Raw genomic sequence first — 19,958 nt, forward strand, 5'->3', positions numbered from 1 at the left:
CCACAACAATAGCAACACTTGCAACAACCACCCACACACACGCACACCCAAGCAACCCCTAACCGCTGCCCAACTTATTTGTGGCTAACAAATTTGCATGCATTGATGCATCATCATCATCATCAGAGAGTTTATACAGTGTGTGTGTGTGTGTGTGTGTGTGCTTTGGGCCACTTTCTGGCCAAGTTGAACCCTCTCTTTTTGTGTAGTGAGTGTTTGCCGCAAGAACAACAGAGAGGATGGCAGTGAGTGGAAGTGCAAGACTTTGACTGCGATTCAACTCTTCCGCAAATCAATTCAAGTCGATTGTGGGCCAGCAGATTGAGTAGGTTCGGGGTGGTGGGTGTGACAGCTCGAATGTCCATTTGCAAGTGGCCAGAACTCAGGCAGAGGACAGTGCAGTACAGCGTAATAAAATGTACAAATTCGATTCGTTTTTTGTGTGTGTTTCGCCTTAACGTTTGTCGAGTGATTGCCAAGGAATTGATGGTCGAAACAGGATTAAACGGGGGAAGCGAAGGAAATGTAAGGTAGTGGGATAAAAGGAGAAAAACTATCGGTCTAGCATCCCTTTCGTTACACAACTGCACTCCATAAATCGATCTTTTGTGGCCATAATTTATCATTAGGTAACCCGACAGTTTCCAAAGTATAAAAGTGCCACATGGCATCGAATACTGATCACAAATTGGAGCATAATTGTAGACAGACGACATGGAATACCTAACCAAAACCTGCAGACATCGATCCTGGAATAAAACACACACAAATCGAAAGCCACTTCAAAGCAGCGACAGACTCAACCCCAACCAAACCAAACCAGACACAGACACATGGCGAGGACTACTACGAGTACGAGGACTACTTGGTCCTTGGGCCGATCATTTTACACAATTTTGCGTGTCAACATTGCGGCTGTGTGGCTGTTTTTCTTTTTTGTGTGGGCCACTCCGTGCATTGATACAAACGTGTTGCCTCATTAAGCCACTTTTCATGCCGCATGGCAGAGGCAGGAGCACAAACGAATCTGGTGCGCATCCATCGACCCCATCAATAGGTATTTGGGGTCTAATTACAAAACACAAAGCTGCCCCCCCCCCCCTCTGGCTGTTCCCCTATTCATGGATGATTTCGTAATTTAAACGGCAATCACCTCGTGGCCCCCCACAGAGCTGCCCCCCGTTTGCCATATGTCAACAGGCAACAAACAAACTTCTGTCAGCAAAATCACGCAAAATGTGACACTGCGAGCAGCAGACAGAGAGAGGATGGGGGGCATATCGAGTGCTGCTCCTCCTCCTCCTCCTCCTCCTGCTATTGATTCGAATTGAAAAGCTGACACTGGCACATATTTTGCGCTTTTTTTGATTGCTCGTTGAGTTGGCCCTAAAAGTGGGGCTAACTAAGGTTGAAACCGATAATCCATCCTTGATTTAAGCCCTAATAAGTGCTGAAACCGCTGACAGGCAAAGGTTTCCGTTGCAACAAAGAATCGCTTAGGAAACGTAAAGTGACAGGCTGTGATAACTCTTCCCTTGCTTCCCTTTCAACTCTTTTCCCCCCCAAGGTGTGGCCACAAATATTCATTAAGTTCTTGTCGCCTGTCCAACCAATACTCCATTCCCCCACTTATAATTTCACTTTCTTGAGCATTTCTTTCGCTCCTGGGAAATGTCTACAGAAACAGAGAGAGCGCAAGAGAGAGAGAGGACAAAATTAAGAAAGAAATCATCTTAAAAGGAAATGCAATCTGTAAGCGATGCTGCCTGATTGGGTTTGTCTGCTTTCATTACGACCTTGGGATTGCTTTCTTAGGACTTACACCAGAGCAGGCCAGACCAAAGCAGACCCCGCCCTGCTCTCTGGGGCAATCACACAGACCATTTAACTTTGACGACAGAATAACGAAAGCAACTAAGGAGTGGAAAGAGCAGAAGCAGCAGGAATAGTTCCTCTTGCCTCATTACAATTATATTCGCTAAAAGTTGCACTCGACTCTCAGCAGATGTTCGAATTTGGAGACTTGTTGCGGAGAGAAATATCCACCCAAATATCAATGCAATATTGATAAGATTATTGGCTTATCGATTTGCCTTTAGAAACATGCAAAAAACACCATGAGAAGGTGTCACTGAAGGCAGCAGCAGTTGGAGAATATTTATGGCTGCTGCAAATGGAATTGCAAATGAAATGGATTCCCTTTGTGACTGACCCAGACAGCATCAAATTGTTTTTCATAACCAGAGAAAAAGGGTGAAATAAAGGCCAAAGCCAAAGCCAAAGCCAAAGCCAAAGCCATTTCACTTTCTTTAGAAAGTTTCACTGAAGTGACAAGCTGTGGGTTGGAGCTATTTCTGAATTTATTTTTGCTTTTTGCTGTAAGAAATCAATTGACCTCACAATAAATAGTTCGAGTTGAACACAAAACGGGGAGCCAATCTGACGATTTTCAAATTACAATTTCACACTAGCGCCAAAGCCAACAGCGGCTTTTACTGGAATTACTGGAACTATGGCAGCTGCAGAACAGAAGAGAAAGGACTCCTGAAACTTGGTTTTTATGGCAGACTTTGAGCAAAATTGCCAGCGCCCCCTGTGGCTCGTGAGGTACCGAAAAGGGACATGCCTCATGCCACATGCTCGAAGAATAAATGTGGGAAAAATAATACCAGGGAGAGGCTGGAGGACTGCAGCAAACGCAGGAAGGTAAGAAAAGGAAGCGGCAGAAGATATTTATATGGATTTTATGTCCAATATGTGTCTGTAGCCATTGATATATTTTTCCTAACTAAATTCAATTCCTCCCCAGGCAGAGCTCTGTTTAATCCGAGGCACTCTGCTGTCTTGGCTGCTCTCCCATCATTCAAAAACCAATTAAATGGCAATCGATTAACATTTTAAAGCATTTTGCAGGCGTGTGGAATGCCCCTTTTGGGCTGTAAACTTCGCACCAAACGGAATGGAATAATCCCACGGCATCGAGTGAAACAACTGACTTTGAGGTTTACTACTCGTATTTTGAGTATTTTATGCTCGATCATAAAATTGTAGACTTAAGCAGAGAAAAACAAACAAACGGACCCAACCGCAGGGACGGCGCACGAAATGGATAAACTTTTGAAGGTTTTAAGGTGTCATCTGCCGATCAAAGTCTGGCCCAAAGGTCGTCCCTAGCTTACGCTCCGTTCACACGAACAATAATAAGAAAAACAGAAAACAGAAAACAGAAAACAGAAAACAACAAACAAATCCCAAGAAGCAGCAACACATTGTTGGCCATTTGTTAAGGTCTTCTGTGGGGGATTCGTTCGTTTATTCGTTCTGCTGCTGCCTGCCGTTGAATGTTTTATGATTGCTCGATTGCGCTGCTCGGCCAGACACACAAATGTCGACCCAATTACAAGCTGTTTGTTCTGACTCGGAAAGAGAAGCGAGTACGAGCAGTAAGACATCATCATCGACTCCGAGCGGTTATTGGAGTCATCGCACAGTCGCTGAAGTCATCGCCATGATCATCGAATTTGTGCAGATGGCCAAGCGGCCAAGTGACCTTGCCTCCGTTGTTCAGAGTGCTCCAATTGCGAGGCACAAAAGCCAAAATCAATTTAAGTGCTAGCCAGCAGCTAGCTGAACAAACAAAATCAAAGAAAACCCAGAGTGTGCCACATGACGTATGCTTAATACATTTTGATGTACGAAAGCAAGAAAAATGTGAGGGAAAACAATGGAAACTTACCCTGAAGCAGGTGTAGAGCAAGTCCTTTTGTTTGCTAGATAATCAGCTTGAGAACCGAACTGCATCTGAAAAGAAAGTTGGGCAGTGAGTTAGGGATTCAGAAATATATTGATTTATGGAAGAATTGAAGCAGAATTTATGGGCAGACAATGGAACTCTTCATGGCTCTTCAACAGCTCACATTCATGGCCTAGCCCTATAACAAAATCTCTATAAATAACCCAACAAAAAACATATTTTCCGCCACAAAAACAACTGTCGTTTGGTTAGCTTCAGCTGCACTTTAAGTCGTTCTGTGAGACTCTATAGATACAACCAAACGTCCCAATGAATGCTGCTTAATATGTGACTCTTCAGCATTCCATTGAACTCTACTAGTGCACATTAGAAGGAAGTCTGCGAATGTATAACCCAACACACACAAGATGACAGTATTTTGCAGCCAACTGCCAACTTAATTTGGACCACATTCTGGTGGCCACCACGCAGCCAGCCAGCCAGCCAGCCAGCAGTGACCCTGTTCGCACCTCGTTATGCTATCGCTTTGGCATTTGCCACAAGTCGCGTTGAGTCCAGTTAAAGTACTTCTTTCTGCCACATAAGTACGAGCAGACCAGTGTATCCGTGTATCTGTGTAATGTAATCTTTTTCTCGCTTTATGCATTGGCATTTTCTGCATGAAAATTGCATTTCCCCCAAAGCGTTTGTCTATCATCATCAGCCGCACAGGCAAAGACTTTTGCTGCTTTTTGAGTTGTCTGTTGTCTTGTTGCCACTTTGGAAATCCGATCGATGGGGGCACAGGCTGGGGCAGCGCTGCCTTTGGCCTTCTACAACTGTTTTTTGTTTTTGTTTGTTTGAATGGGATCTGCCATTAATTTCAATCATCTTCGAAGTATTTTCCATTGAATTTGTAATTGGTTTTGCCGGGTTCTCGATCGCTGCTTGGAGTCTCTGAGTCTGGTTTTGTCACTCCGCAGTCTACAGTCGAGAGTCGAGAGTCGAGAGTCTAGCGTCTCGAGACATTCATCAAATGGCAATTCAATCAATTCTTTTTGGCATTTTCTTGGCTTGTGGCACCTTTGACTAATTTGTGTTATAAATTATTAGTTTTTATGTTGAAAGTGGCTTTAAAAATTGTTCAAATAACTGAGGGGAACATGACCTAGTTATGGGTAAATCCCATGCTGAACAAAAGCCACTTGAAGCAATGATTGACACAAAAAAGTGTAGCAAAAATATGAATAAAATGTGGACCCTCTGCAAGATGTGACAAAATGTAACGAAAATACAATTAAATTTGGTGATCCCCCGCTAACACAGAAGAGAGCCTTCACTTTGATTGCAAAACCCATCGACAATTTGCCACAAAAAGCAGAGCGAAGAGCGAAGAGAGAAGAGCAGAGACCAAGCGCAAAGCGAAAACCTTTTTATGGCCGATGATGTATGATATTTAAGCTCCGATTCAAAGTAGAGTTGGAGAGGGGAGGAAGATGGGTGGCTCGAGTGCTGAGGAAGAGGCTGGCATTGCGCAAAGCTGAGACTCTGGCGATGATGATGATGATGGATCATTCCTCGGGTTTTTTGCTTTGTTGTTTTTTGCCTCTTAACGGATGTGGCATGTGGCATGTGCCATGTGTGGCACCATAGGATGTTCTGCTTTGACTTTGGCTCGTCTTGGACCCTTCCTCGCTGTCTGCTGCTTAGCATTTTCATTGTTGCCGAGCGATAATTATAATTCCTCCTCCTCCCCCGCTCGGAGCAGACCGGACTGGAGGTTTGTTTAGTTTTTTGTTACTATTTCTGGCCGTGTTTTCCTGTGTTCTGCCTTTAATTACCTTCCTCCACAGCGAGGCAGCTGCATAATTGTTGCCGCATTGTTGTTGCCGAAATCAACATTAGAATTTTTATTTGCACAATAATCAACGCGCGGCGCGGGATGCAACGAAAAAAAAAAGAACCTAAACACAAACCCCAAAAAGTGCATTGTGTTTGTGCACTGGCAGAGAATTTTGTTGTAGGGAGGGAAGCTAGAACACACACACACACACACACACACACACACGCACCACACACAAGCGGAACAATGAGAACGAAATGCGTTCATCAAAATTTGTCTGTCTGTGTGTGTTTTTGTTGTTGCGGTCTCTTTTTTGTTGTGTGTGTGTGTGTGTTGTGGGAGTCTCAGCAATTGACAAATGATTCTGCATTCAATTTGGGCAGCGAAAGATGAATGAACCCCAGAGCGAGATGCACGGATGCACGGAGTTTGGGGCAAACCTTGGACTACTTGGCTGGGGATTAATGCGGAGAGTTGCATTGCATTCGGTGTGCGCTGTGATTAGGAGCAGGAAATCCGATATGATCCAGCAGCTTTAGGAGGGGCAAAGCAGAGACTCTGCCTTTGCTTTTATAAATATCCAAGATATTCAGAGAAGATCAAACGAAACGCACTTCAAAGGTCAAGCCTGTGCTGGCCCTGAATTGAGACTGAAGTCTGAAGTCTGCTCTGGAGTCTAATTATGAAAACATTTCTAAACAAATTGAATAAATTACAGCATTAGTCGCTTGACACAAGAATGGGAAAAATAACGAATGAAAAATTGTGTTTACTCTTGTGGAGGGGCCACAAGTGTCATGTCACATGGTGGATGGCAGGCAGCACAACGGGAAGCCATTACCCCCCAGCCATAATTATTTGATGAGTGTTTTCGTCACGTTTTAGACCAATTTGAAGAATATGAAGAAGCGTTCACTGGTGATGGAGCTACCTTCAAATGTGTAAAAGTCAAGGTCTGTGCAATAATTTACGGTCACAGCGTGTGAAATCTTCGGAAATTGATGGCGGGGCAGAGTGGAGTGGAGATTGTGGCCATCAGTTAGTGCTTGAAATTACACAAACAATTGGGCAAGCAGACTGAGACACACACGACCAACGCCTAATGATAATGAAGTAAGTACAAATCCATAAAGCACACCAGGCTGTTGCCCATATTCAGCGTCTAGACTTGGGTCTCTGTTTGCAGTCGAGAAACTGCACTCGAAGTCTGCGCTGATTAAGGGAATTTCTCACACAATTCGACTGCAGCCGAAACTTGCTCCAAGAGCCACGAAAGACGAAGAAACGTTTCGTTTCGTTTCGTTTCGTTTGGCAATGCAATGGCCTGAGTGTTGCCAGTGCTTTGCTTTTCTCGAAGGTGAACCAGAATGCAGCAGTCCGTTGGCCCAGTCAAAGTGTCTCAGACTCAGTCCCAGGTCTCAATGCTCTATTGAAGCTCATTGAATGGAGCCGTCGGAGCTGTCTTCCAACCGGATTGCCACTGCCACTGCACATCTTTTGAAAGTGAGCGGCTGCTGTGGCTGCTGCTGCTGCTGCTGCTGCGACTCTGAACCGGAGACTGCATCAATTCTAGAGCAACTGAATGTCTCTTGCCAAAGGCTGTAAAGGCAGCAGCTTCGTACAATTTATTGCAGCATTTTATTTTAATTAGTTTAATTTATGATAATTTTAAAACTAAATGCTGCCAGTGACAGGCAGAAAGGCAGAATTGCAACAGTAACATCCGCTGGGAGTGGACATTCCCTTTGCACACAGGGAGAATTCATCCTTTGGGACACCATCCCATAGTAGTCAGTCCTAGTCAGTCATCATTCAGTTTTACTTACAAAATGGGAAGGAACTTTCATGGGAACGATGGAAACGAAGACTTATTCTGACCTTCGTGCACTGCTTATGCTTCGATTTCCTCTATGTGTTATTGCACTGCTTGTGGCGAATGCTGCTTGTTACACTTCTTGAGATTGTTTACTGCTTGCACTGCCTTTTCTGAGTCAGAATTAAATTCCGCTCTCCTTTTGCTCTCATTGAATCGAAATTGTGTAGAATTTAATGAATTTTATTCTCAGAGATCATTAATTCCTAATCTTTTTGACTTTTCTTTTATTGGTTCATTAAAGTCGCATCCTCATTTGTTTCTGCTGCTTTCCCGCTATTACCTTTCGCTTTTCTTTACCCAATGCCAATCAATCGGATGAGTTCGTTGCCCAAGTCTTTCGTTTATGCGTCGCTAATGAGCGAACATTTCGCACCAGCAAGTGGCAGGCAGCAGGCAGCAATTAAATGGAATCGGAATCGCCGTTAAGTTGGCCAAGTGGCCGACTGGCTGAACCATCAATAAGCTCAAAATTCGCACTAATTTTTGCATTGCTTTTGCGTTTGCTTTGCGACATAAACAAACCAAACAAAGATCCAAACAAAAGCCGGTGGAAGAGAGGGGCACACAACCGCACACAGAGAGAGAGAGAGAGAGAGAGGGAGAGAGCGTGGTGGCTTTGCTTAGAAACGAATGAGAGCGAAGAGCGAGAGAGCGGCGAAGCAACGAACACACAAACAAAACGAAAACGAAGCGAAATGAGACGAAGCATCATCAATAGCCTAGCGCCACGATGATTTAGTTTCCGAGCTTCGGTTTGGGTTTCGGCTTTGGCTCTGGCTTGAGCTGGGGCCACGACGATGAGTTTGCTCTTTGGCAATTCCAGCGGCGCTGATGATGACGCTGTGCATTTTTCTAAGCCAGCCTCGTGCGCTCATCCATCTGGCCGTGGAGACCCCGTGGACAACCCCGAGCAGCCAGCCAGCAACACGCTCTCGAGTATAAAACTAAAATTGATGCGAATTTTTTTCTAACTTTTGCATCAACTTCAAACGCGGCAACACGTGCACCCTCAGACACGCTCTCTCTGCTCCTCCAGTTTAAAGTTTTTGAAGTGAGTCCACATCAGATACGCGGGGATCTGCCACTTCGATCTACTTCGATCTTCGAGTGTGTGTTTTGTGTGTGTGTTTTTTGTGCGTGGCATTTAGATTGTGTGCTGCGAGAAATCCAATCACCAATTACGCAAATTAGTTCCCACGAGGAGCATAAACAAACATAAAACTGGACTCAAGCGAACAACCAAATGTGGCAATAAATTATGAGAATATACAAAAAAGGATATGGAAACTTTAAGCAGAGTTTTAAGGAAAGGAAACTTTAGTTTGCTGCGAGTTGAATTGATGAAAAACAAACATAATCCTTGGACTAAATTTAAACCATAAAACCAGATGATTCTGCTTTAAGAATTTCAGAAAGTATTTAGGCCAGCCAATAGGAAACTCTCATTTGTCTTCCCAAAAGTCTTGGATTGCACATTTCTGAATGGTTAACATCATGAAGAAATCAATGATTAATGCTTAAATTAGTAACTAAATTCTTAAGCAGTCTCAAATTTGTCCAAATTAGTATCGAAAATAAGTGGAAATTAACTTTGTGCTTACATTTTAATGGCTAAAAATTTTTCAAAATTAACACAAATTCAGCAAACCATTCGCTAGCATGTAGATAAATATTATGCATCTCCAGTTTGGGCAGACATTTTCACGAGGAGTCAAAAAACATTAACAATTTATGGACATTTAAAAGCAGCAGCTTAATCAGGCATTTGGCATGTAATTTCCATATTGGTTTCCATTTCCCAAATTTATGATTGCAACTCGAGAGGACATAAAAACCATTTCCCAATGGCAGCAAACAGTAAACAGCAAACAGCAAATACCATAACCGAATGAGCCATCAAATGCGATGTTAACAATTTGAAGTATTCTCAATTAAGATTCATTTGGGGCCAAGCCAGGCCAAGCCATGGCAAGGCATCCCAGCCATTCGAACGCCAACAAAAGTGAATGCAAAAAAAAAAAAACAGGCAGCTGCAGCAGCCCAAGAAAAGCAATAACTGAAGCTCCTCCATTAGCGGTTGTGGTGGCAACTCCTGCAACCCTCGGCCCCCTCTGATGAGTCACCATAAACATATAGATATAAAATCTAATTATATGCCAGACACCAGAAGATGCGACGGCAAAAGATTTCCCTTTCTAAAAATTAAAATGCTCGACTCGTTTTCTTTTGATTTTTTGATTCCATTTTGTATCTTTAGATAGTAAGCCAACAGAAATCACATTTAAATTACGTATTACCCTCCCGCCAGAAAACCCCCAAATACAAAAACCCGAAAAATCACAGACATCATGGAGGCAGCAGCGAACAAATCACCGCAGCACAGAGAGGGACATGGGCAATGGAGCCTCTTCTCTCGCTCCAGCAACATCTCCACGTACCTCGGCCTGCTGATGATCGTGTTCGGAGTACTCTCGATGCTGCTCGCAGGGAACTGTGTCAATGGGGTAAGTCATCGTAAAGAGTCATCGTTGCCGTCCTCGAATCTTTTGAGTCTTTTATTGCTCACAATTATGGCTGTAAAAAGGGTTTTTATGCGCCTGGGAAATGGCTTATTGAATAATTTTAGCTGGCTGTTGGCTAATCGTAATATCTGCGAATTGATTTGACAACTTCATTGGGTTGAAGGGGGGCCAAGAAAAGTGTCACCTGAGATTGTTTCCTACATGCATTTCGGGCAGAAGAAAAAACGAAGAAAAGATTGCGCACACCATTTGTCTCTAGTTTGATATGAATCTACAGCAGCAGCAGCAGCCACCCACCAAACGTGCAACAGCAACAACAACAACAACAACCAGCAAACTCCCACGCAAAGTTGCAGCCACAGCAACAACAAATAGCAATTGTTGCCCACAAAAAATGGACTAAAAAGGTGCCTCAGCCTGTGCCTCCTCGCTGCCACTCCATTCACCAGCTAACATCTTCTTTTTGTTGTTGTTGTTGTTGTTGTGTCTAGTGTTGCAAGTGCAACAAAAAAGAAGCTGAAAGAGAGGTGGATGCAGCAGCGCAGCGGGGCGCAAGCACACGAAGCAGACAACCTGTCTGCCAAAGTGTTGGACATCTTCTCACGTCTTCCAGAGCTAAGCCAAAATGCTCCCTCAATGCACAGTCTCATTCTCTTTCTCTTTCTCACTCTCTCTCCCTCTTTCTCACTCTCGCTACAAGAAGGTGTCGTCATTGGTGTACCCTGACTACAAGGAGTGACTATGATTAGTTAGTGATTAAGTTTAGCTGAAGAATGTCAAGCAGAAACGCACACCGACCGAGTGGCGCTGCTGCACGACGCGCAGTTCAAGCGATTTCTTCGCACTGAAGTTCAGGTAGAAATATCATGGAATCCATGGCAATCTTTTACACTTAAAGTTTCTGTTTGAACTCTACCAAAAAATGCTCAAAAAGAGTGTCTAGCAGGGAGTCAATTGGTTGACGAAGTTCTTACACACTTCCTCCTTTCCCGAAGAGCACACAAAATTCGTTGAATCGCTCCTGAGATTTAGCTATCTGCTGGCAGCTCGTGTTACATTATCAATTAGCCTTGGTTACCCCTCGACGGCGCTTGGCAAACACAAACCGAAAGAAAATGCAGCGAAAATGCAAGGGAAAATTAACCATTTTCCAGTTTACATTTTCCATTTGTTGGTGCAGACTCTTATGCCAGAGGGCCTCGAGCACATCTCCAACTGGCTCTTGGCTTGGTATTTAAAGGAAAACGCTCTGTGGCCAAAGGTTGAGTTGAGACTCGTCAGACAGAGTGGGGGAGTAATTGGGGAGCACCAGGCACAGGGCGGATGTGGAGTGTGGGACTGCCTGTCTGTCTGCCTTTTTATGGGTTACTGAGCCAATGGGCGGTCTGGCCTCCTCTGGTCCATATAGTTGCTGGTTGCGAATCGCTTTTGTTGCAGTTTGCAGTTTGGAAAATGTTAAAAACCTCAGGAAAGTTATTAGCGTGAAAATTGGCCAGCGATTGGGAAAAGCTGAAAGGCTGTAAAAAAGAGTAACAAGCGCAGCGAAATGGGAGACAGAAGGTGCATCCTTCCCCCTCCCATCAGCCAGAAGGGAGCACTGAGAGAAATTTGTGGCTGAAATAAAGTCTAAGGAAATCTTGTAGCTAATTGAAACTCTTGGGAATTCTCTTGGCAGAGTACGACAAATATTTCCCACAAATAAATCCACGACAGCTCAGCGCAGAGCATTAATTCCTCCCGAGCGCCATCCCAGTTCCCAGGCCATCAAATCTTTGCCCATAACCAATCTCCCCCCACAACTACCATTCCAACATCTATTTCCATTAGCATAAACACAGCATTAACCCAAAAACAACAGCAGGAGAGAACTGTGGGGCAAACTTGAACCCCTCTTAAAAGGAGGCAACAAATGAAAGGCGAATTTATTTGAGCGTAACACAGCCAACACAACTGCATTTAGATTAGAAATTGAGGCAAGATCAAGATAGGCAGAGAAGATGCAACATACTCGAGAGTGTGTACTGCCACGTACATGCCACCAATTGAGGCTGCAACCAATGCATGGAGAGACAGAGCGAAGGGTCGTGCTGGGTCGTGTGTGTCGTGATCCATGATGTCTCTGTCTCTGTCTCTGCCTCTGCCTCTTTTTTGCGCTGTGCTTTTTCATGGTTTCGTACGCATGAGATTGACAGTTGGTTGTCACATACGTGGACCCTCTTGCAACTGTTGCAAGTGCACACAAAATTTTCAACACTCGCTGATTCTTTTGTTGGCTGGAGTTCAGATTTTTGCTGGCTTGTTGCATTTGCATTTTAGATTTGTTGTGTTGTGTGGCAATTGTTTCAAATTGTAATTTTGTGATTGTTTAGAGTTCATTTTGGGCTGCCGCTGCTTGAGCAATGTGCAACAAAAACCTCAATGCAGTCGCAGTCCCAGTCCCAGTCCCAGCCAACTGAAGGTCGTGCCAGCGATGAGATAATTCCCACAACAACAGCAGAATCCATTAAATAAACTCGCCCTTATGTATGTATGAATTATTATTATCGTTGCAGCAAATCGATGGCTACATTGCGGGTGAGGACTATCCTGCGTACGATGCGGTGCCCAAGGGTTTGGCCTTCAATTGCCAGGGACGACAGCCAGGCTACTATGCGGACACAGAGACGCGTTGTCAGGTGAGCCATACGGGGTAGAAGAAACCCATCTAAGATCTCAGCTAACTTATCCCTTTGTTGCAACTGCAGGTCTGGCACTGGTGTCTCCACTCTGGCCATCAATACTCCTTCCTCTGCCCCAATGGCACTGTCTTCAATCAGGCTGTTCGTGTGTGCGATTGGTGGTCGAATGTCAACTGCGCCAGCTCCGAGCAGCTCTACCAGAACAACGATGAACTCTATCGCATTCCAGAGCGCAATCAGCAGCAGCAGCAGCAGCAGCAGCAGCAGCAGCAGAACGATGTATGATATGAGGCCGATGATGAGTATAAGATTGGGACAGCAAATGGAACCAGAGAGCGAGGCGGCAGACAGCGGCAATTTCAGCAAGCACAGAGCAATGGCAGCACTAGCAGCAGCAGCAGAAACAATAATAGAATCCTAGATAGCAGCGACTATAATAAAATGACCAAAAATAGTTTTAGAGGTAGCATGAGATACAGTACCAATCCTCAATCAATATACTCATCATCACAGCAGCAGCAGCAGCAGCAGAAGCAACAGCAACATAATTCTAGTAAAAGTAGCAATAAGCAGAAAAATAGAATTAACCAACAGAGTAGAGTAGAGAGCAACCAAACTAGATCTAGGAATCGCACACAACACAGCAACAACAATCAGCGAAGAAAAAACAACAACAGCAACCAGAAAAAGAAGAACAACAGCAGCAACAACAGCAACAGCAATCCACGTGGAATGCAACGCTACAGCGCAAATCAATTTGAAAACGATGCCGAACTCAAGGATTACAAGAGTAAAATCAAAAATAAATACAACATCGACTATGATCATTCTTTGGATGAAGAATATGAAATAATCGAAGCCATTGAATGAACTGGCGGCTGCTGTTCTCATTGTTTAATCCATCAAATTAAACAATCAATGAAACCAAAATTGGCGCCAACTTTGTGACCTCTGCTTTGGACTCTGTTCAAATGTATCCCAAAATTATCTTTTGTACATATATAAAACACACATCCCTATCATTGTTAAATACAAATCACATTTCATACTCATTTAAATTTGTAACTAAAACCCAATCACTCAAGAAATAAAATTTGAAAATTTAGTAACTGGCTTTCCTGTAAGCAGTGCAACGAATGGCTGTCGCAAGCAGTTAGCGCATAAAAGCCAACTCTTGTCAGTGAGCAGCACAGTAAGCAGTGTTACAAGCAGTTTACGCATAGAAGCCAGCTCTCGTCAGTTAACAGCACCACAAGCAGTGCAACGAATAACCGTTACAAACATAACGACCAACTCTTGTCAGTAAGCAGTCACCGTTACAAGCAACTGTGTGTAACTTTTTATAAAACTGAAATTTTTGCTGATCTTTTGGTATTTTTCTGACGATCAGTTGGGTATTTTCAACCCATCAATCTGCAGTCCCACTGCTTTCTAAAGATCAGCTTTCCGGTTTTTTTGTTTGTTTTTCTCGTTTTGTAATAATAATTCTGATAAATAACTTTCCAAATTGATATTAGACCATCTCTGCAATGGAAATGAATTGCCTACGGAAGTGTGGATAAATAATGCGGTAATTATGGCAAAAAGTGTGGAATTATTTTCGAATTACGTCTGGGAGTGGAAGTAAATAAATATTGTGCCAAGTCAGCTGAAAATGGAGGCTGCGAAGCGGTGCACGAAAAAGTGGCCCAAATGGAAGGTGAATGGCTGACGGAGTTACCAAGTGGGAGGGGAAGACAGACAGACACGCTGGTTGCCGCCCTTCACTGGGCTTAGATGTTGGCTTGAAATTAAACAAATGTCGGAAATTTCAGGGAATGCGAGGAGGCTGTGAAGCAGAAATAAAATATTCCACATTGTAAAAGTAATCTTAAGGCAGTCCATAACTATGGTAGATATCTTCCAGACATAATTCTACAAAGGAATCTTAGGTCTAGGGAGAACTGATTCCAATCTCTACAAATACATGAACAGATACAGTTACAATCCTCTCTTTTGCTCTCCCTTTCTCACACCCCGTGACATCCAGCTGCATAACTAGAATTCAAATTAGGAAGAAATACTCGCAGCAGCGTGGAGTCGAAGAAGTAGTTCAAGTTTTATATGCCAACGCCTCAGGCACACAATTTCCGCATCAAATACAAGCAGATCGGTAATTATATACCACAAATATGTATATAAGGTACATAGATACATATATATTCGAGTCATCGTACACCTACGCAATGGCTGCGTAGTCGTTCATGCATAAGAAATAAGCCGCCAACTTTGATGCGGAAATATCATCGGAGCTCGAGCCCCGGCCCGGTCCGGTCTTTAGGCAAATGAGCGGAGAAACAAAATCAAAGCAGAAAGCACAAACTCAAAATCCTAATTAAAAGTCAATTTCAATTTCAGTCATTAACCGAAAGCCAAAACAAAGTTTGACACAATTTTGTGTAACACTTTCGTGAGTATATCCGCCCCTGCCCGCACTCTGTCAACATTTATTTCATGCTTTAAATGTTACATTTTCCTGCCTGGCGCTGGTCACCCACATTCGGTTTTGTTTCCTCCCTGTCCTAAGACAACCACAATAATAATAATGGCTACAACGAAGTGGTAACTGGAGTCGAGTTAACACCATTTCCATTATGTAAGAGAGCCTTCTCTTGAACAATATTTATGTTTTATTTCTCTCTCTCTCTCTCTCTCTCTCTCTTCGTTACGGTGTGGGAATTGTCCACTAATTAATATGCAACTAAATAATTTACAATGTGACGCGAATTTTATGCAAAATAACCAAACGAAATAGGATCCACAGAGAGTATAACATATAATAGAGAGAGAGGAGAGCGAGGCAGAAACACAAATTATTTCATTAACTTGACTTGAAAATGTTGAAATTGTTTTCAATAAATTGCGAAAATTCAATTTGTGGCTAGAGAGGGATTTTGTGTTGGAATAAAGAAGTTTGAATACTCTAGAAAGGGGAAATAGAAAGAGATCTTAAGGCAGGAAGGAAGATGCATTTTACGAGTATTTGAAAGGAAGATCCATGGATCATTGAATGAAGTAAACGTGCAGGAGAATTTACTGAAAGATATCGTATTGAACAGCTAAAAACTCCAGCTACTGCCTCTGTTCTATCGCTACAAAAAGTGCCACAGGTGCTCCAAGTTCAGCGAAGAGCAACCAAAAAACTAGAAACTAGTCCCATAGCCAAACAAAAAGAAGAGTAATAATATCAGCAAAATGTCAGAAGGTCTTTCAAGGTATCTGGTCTCGAAAAACCGGTAGATCCACGCACACACAACACAACATCCCAGCGGTCAGCGACGAGACGAGACCTGAGAGTCATCTTGTCATCATCTGGCTGCGGGCACGGCTACAGCTTCCAGTTCGAGTACAAGCGGGGAGGCTTCTGTGAAGTCTTCTTAGAGCTTTGCCTCTGCCTCTGCAGCAGTCGTTGAGTCTTAAATCTTGTCCATTAATTATCACCATTTCGCTTTGGGTCTCGACTGGCAGAGTCCCTGAGTTTTCCCATTTTATGCGACAATTCAACTTCAACATTTACAAAAGTTTTGCATGGCCAGGAAGAGACGCACTGGCACTCCAGCTTCTCCTTCAGTGTACGGGGACGAAGGCAATCCACTTTGTATATCATTTTTGCAAACTGGTTTTTTGTATCTTTTTGTTGCTTCTTTTTGTTGTTGTTTTGTTGCAATGCAACTTGGGGATTTCGCATGCGTTTTCAAATTAATGTAAACCATTTCGTTATGGTATGTTTTTTCCCTGTACTGAAGAGACTCCACTTCTCCGCGGCTCTCAAGCCTGTCAATCTGTTCATCGGTTGAAGCTGAAGTTGATTTGTGTGCTTAGTATAATTGCTGCGATTATCGAAGAGGATTGCTGAAGAGCAGGCTCTCATCTTTGGTCTTCAGTCGCTCTGGTGTCCAGTCTCTGGTTGTCTGGTTTCGTTTGGGGTAAGGTTAAGTCGCTTTTCGTTAAGCGATTGTCAAGTGTATTCAAATCCAAAAAAGATGCAATCTCTTTGGCCAGTTTTGACTGGAGTTTGTCTCTTCAGTTCGTCAGCAGCAGAGGCAGTGGCGTGCGCTGCAAGGGGAGTCTCCATGGGGGAACGTTGAAGGTGCCACAAATCGTTGGTTCATTATCAGGGCAAAAGTTGATTGATCTGCGATTGATTGACGTGTGATTTGGCATCGTTTTGCAGCAAAGTTCAATGGGATGAGGTTAACTTTTCTGATGCTACTTGAGAGATTTGTGTTGGGGTTTAAGCGGCTTATTTTGGGACTGTCACAGTTCAATGAATGCTCGAGTTTTGGGTGAAAATGAATGCAAATTTGATAGCTTCAGGGTGTAAGTATGCATTCTTTTTTCTCTCCTGCATAAATTTCCCATCCACAAAGACCTTCTCTGAGCCTCTCTTTCTGTACATTGTCAACAACCATTTTCTATGCTAATCAAGCAATTTCTTGGATTTATCTCACATTTTTGTGGTCACACCTTTTGCTCCAGTTGTTGGGCAGCAATTTTTCGCAATTTCCAATTTGTTTACTCATCTTCGTTCGTTTCAAATTAATTTCCAATCAAATTAAAGCGAAATTTGTTTTGTTTAAACTTTTACAGAGAGCCGCCACGAAAGAAGAGAAAGAGTGAAAGAGAGTGAACGAAATCAATGGCGATGCGATGCTCTACACAAATTAACATAATTAAGTTGCCTCTGCTCGTCGCTCAATGAAAGACGAAACTAAATCAACACCACAAGCAGCGCATAGCCAATGCAAATGAGTCCAAAGACCAACAACATCCCATGGAGGCGACATCACTCACAGAGCCAAAACCGAAATGTGCAGCATCACAGCAGCAGCAGAAACAAATTTGAAGCCAACAATTGCATAATAAACCCATGAAGACAGCAGCAAGGAGAGGGCCACAGAGAGACGACCTCATTTATGCGAAAATCGCAATCGTTGATCAAAGATTCACAGAGACATTATGGATCTTTGGGTAATACTCCATCAGGTGTGCCTCCATGTGCTGGATGTGTTCAAGATTTACTTAAAGTTTGCATTCCTCACGCTGATTGTCTACCTGGTGGCCGAGTGGTACATCCTACGCTATGGCGCGGAGCTGGAGGCCCAACTGGATGCACATCTGGTGGAAGGTGCCGAAGTGCCCGAAGACACCGCCGAGCGGGCTGCATCGAATAGCACTTTGGGCAAGGTGTTTCGATTTGTGGTGAACTTTTTTATCCTATAAACAGCCACTGAATCGACTGGGGATAAAGAGACAGAACCCAAGGTCAATCACGAAGTTGTATCGAAGTATCGCGGAATTGTAATTCGATTCAGCAGGCAGGCAGGCAGGCAGGCAGGCAACATCTCAAGGCTCCGCCCCGTTAAGAGAATGTACAAAAACTTATGATACAATCGAACCAGTTGCAAAGCAAACAACAGCAACAGCAGCAACAAGCACAATAAAACAATAACAATAAGGAGCGAAACTGTAAGAAAACAAGTTGAACGACTTTTCTGCCCTGTGGCGGGGTGGTGGTGGTGGGGGGTAGCTTAATATAATTACAACAAAATTTACATTGCATTTGGATTTGTTTTGGTCAACGAAAAGAATTACAGCGGAGCGAGCAGAATGACTCAGAAGTGATTTTAGGGTGAGGCTGGCACGAATTTGGGCTAATTGGACAAAAGGCAACAAGAACAATCACAAGAAATTCGAATAAAAATTCAAATTTAATGCAAAAATAAACTGAAATTGTTATGACACTTTTAAGAGGGAGAACATTCATCAGCGCTGCGATTCTTTGTTGAAATTCAAGTGAAACAAAAGGCAAGAGAAAATCATTTAACAAAGGAAATTAAGGCAGGGAATGTGCTGCGGAAATTCGTAAAGTCTCCAACCAACCACAGACCTAATCTGGCTACCATTTTCCGACAGTATTATAATAAAAGTTACAACCAAAAATAACATTTTTATCAATTTAAGTATCTAAAGCAGCGAAACATTAGCGGAACGATCGATCTGTAATGTAATGCTGTGTGGGGAGGCAGGCGGTAGGGTAAGTTGTTGAAATTGCTGCTTTGGTGGTTTTTTGTCGACCAGTTAACTTAAGTTACAACACGTTGTCTCCCAGTCTTTGTGTGTGTGTGTATGTGTGTGTGCTACCTGCAACTGCCACTGCCACTAATGTGGAATACCGGTTCAACAAACCGTTCAGCAGCAAGCGACAGACGACAGTCGACAAGCGTCAAGCGGCGACCCACACACACAGTGCTCCCATTCTCATACAGATATGGGGAGCCAACATAGAGGAGTGGAATGGAGTGCCATGGATTGTAGCGCAGTATCTATGTAAGTGGAATGGATGAACGTGTAACTAGATCGGAGGCACACGCCGTGCTGCAGCAGGCAATTCCCCATTCCGCATGCTACAGATACGAGAAGCGGTTTTGGGTCTCTGTTCCAAATTTGAATACCAAAAAAAAACAAAAACACAATCGCAGACTTGAGTTCAATCCGCTTGTTTTTTGGTGTTTGAGTTTAGTTTTTCCAATTCAACTTTCACACACGGAACGAAACGCAGCTGTCGATGCCGATGCCGATGCAGTGCAGTGCAGTACTTTGTGACGCAATGGAGGGGCAGTGGCAGAGTTATAGCCGGAGATACGAGTACATAAATGCCATAATCCACCCCATTGACTGATTGATTTCCCAAAGCAAACAGAGTCTGGTTTAATGTTTTTATCATTATTTTGCATTCGAATTGAAATCCAAAACTGCACTCCAAACGGCCTACGGCTGCGTCTGCTCGTTCAACATTTAATTGCTGAACGAAGCGAGCCACTCGAGCGCACCACGGACCACGGAGCATGCGGCGTATGCGCAATAATTCATGAGTCGTTTAAATTATTTTTCGGTTTATTTTCAGTCTCTGTGTGTTTGTGTGACTAATGCCCTGGCAGATGGCTTAGGCCAAGACTCGACTCGGTTCATTAATTGAACTGTAACCGTCATTTTCGGCTGGGCTTTGCTATTGTTTTGCCTCCCATTATGTCATTGCGGTCAGTGGCAAAGGCAAAGGAGGAAGAAAAGGTATTTACTCCGCTTTGTAAACTTGCACAAATATATCATGCATATGTGGGGTTGCTAATCGATAATTATAATAGAGCATGAGCAGTTTGTTAAGTCATTTTGAAGTAGGGTAAACAAAGAGAGCAGCTTAATGTGCATTCAATGGATCTATCTATGTATTGGATATTTAATAAATATTCTCTGACTTCTTCGAGCA

General features: G+C 43.3%; 3 protein-coding genes across 3 annotated transcripts in view; 2 read left to right on the forward strand and 1 right to left on the reverse strand.

Annotated features, from left to right (window-relative positions):
• Positions 1-19,958, reverse strand: part of LOC117589306 (helicase POLQ-like) — a 41,731-nt gene that overhangs the window by 7,453 nt on the left and 14,320 nt on the right. The window contains exon 9 of the transcript XR_004574205.1: positions 3,737-3,801. The gene's annotated coding sequence lies outside the window, so the exon portion shown is untranslated. The remainder of the gene's footprint in view (positions 1-3,736; positions 3,802-19,958) is intronic.
• LOC117589311 (probable basic-leucine zipper transcription factor O) lies at positions 8,441-13,699 on the forward strand. The gene is given in 4 exon segments (XM_034281109.1): positions 8,441-8,503; positions 9,761-9,956; positions 12,527-12,649; positions 12,719-13,699. Coding segments are annotated over 3 exon segments (1,083 nt in total). The 5' UTR covers positions 8,441-8,503; positions 9,761-9,800; the 3' UTR covers positions 13,523-13,699.
• Positions 14,074-18,114, forward strand: LOC117589314. The gene is made up of 2 exons (XM_034281112.1): positions 14,074-14,222; positions 17,282-18,114. The coding sequence occupies exon 2, from the start codon at positions 17,651-17,653 to the stop codon at positions 17,912-17,914; it is 264 nt and encodes an 87-aa protein (XP_034137003.1). The 5' UTR covers positions 14,074-14,222; positions 17,282-17,650; the 3' UTR covers positions 17,915-18,114.

The sequence above is a fragment of the Drosophila guanche genome, unplaced genomic scaffold, assembly GCF_900245975.1.
Source record: "Drosophila guanche unplaced genomic scaffold, DGUA_6, whole genome shotgun sequence".
NCBI lineage: Eukaryota > Metazoa > Arthropoda > Insecta > Diptera > Drosophilidae > Drosophila > Drosophila guanche.

Bases quoted from the DNA above. Each gene is read 5' to 3' on its own strand.
- LOC117589314 (XM_034281112.1), top strand. From the start codon at position 17,651: ATGGATCTTTGGGTAATACTCCATCAGGTGTGCCTCCATGTGCTGGAT.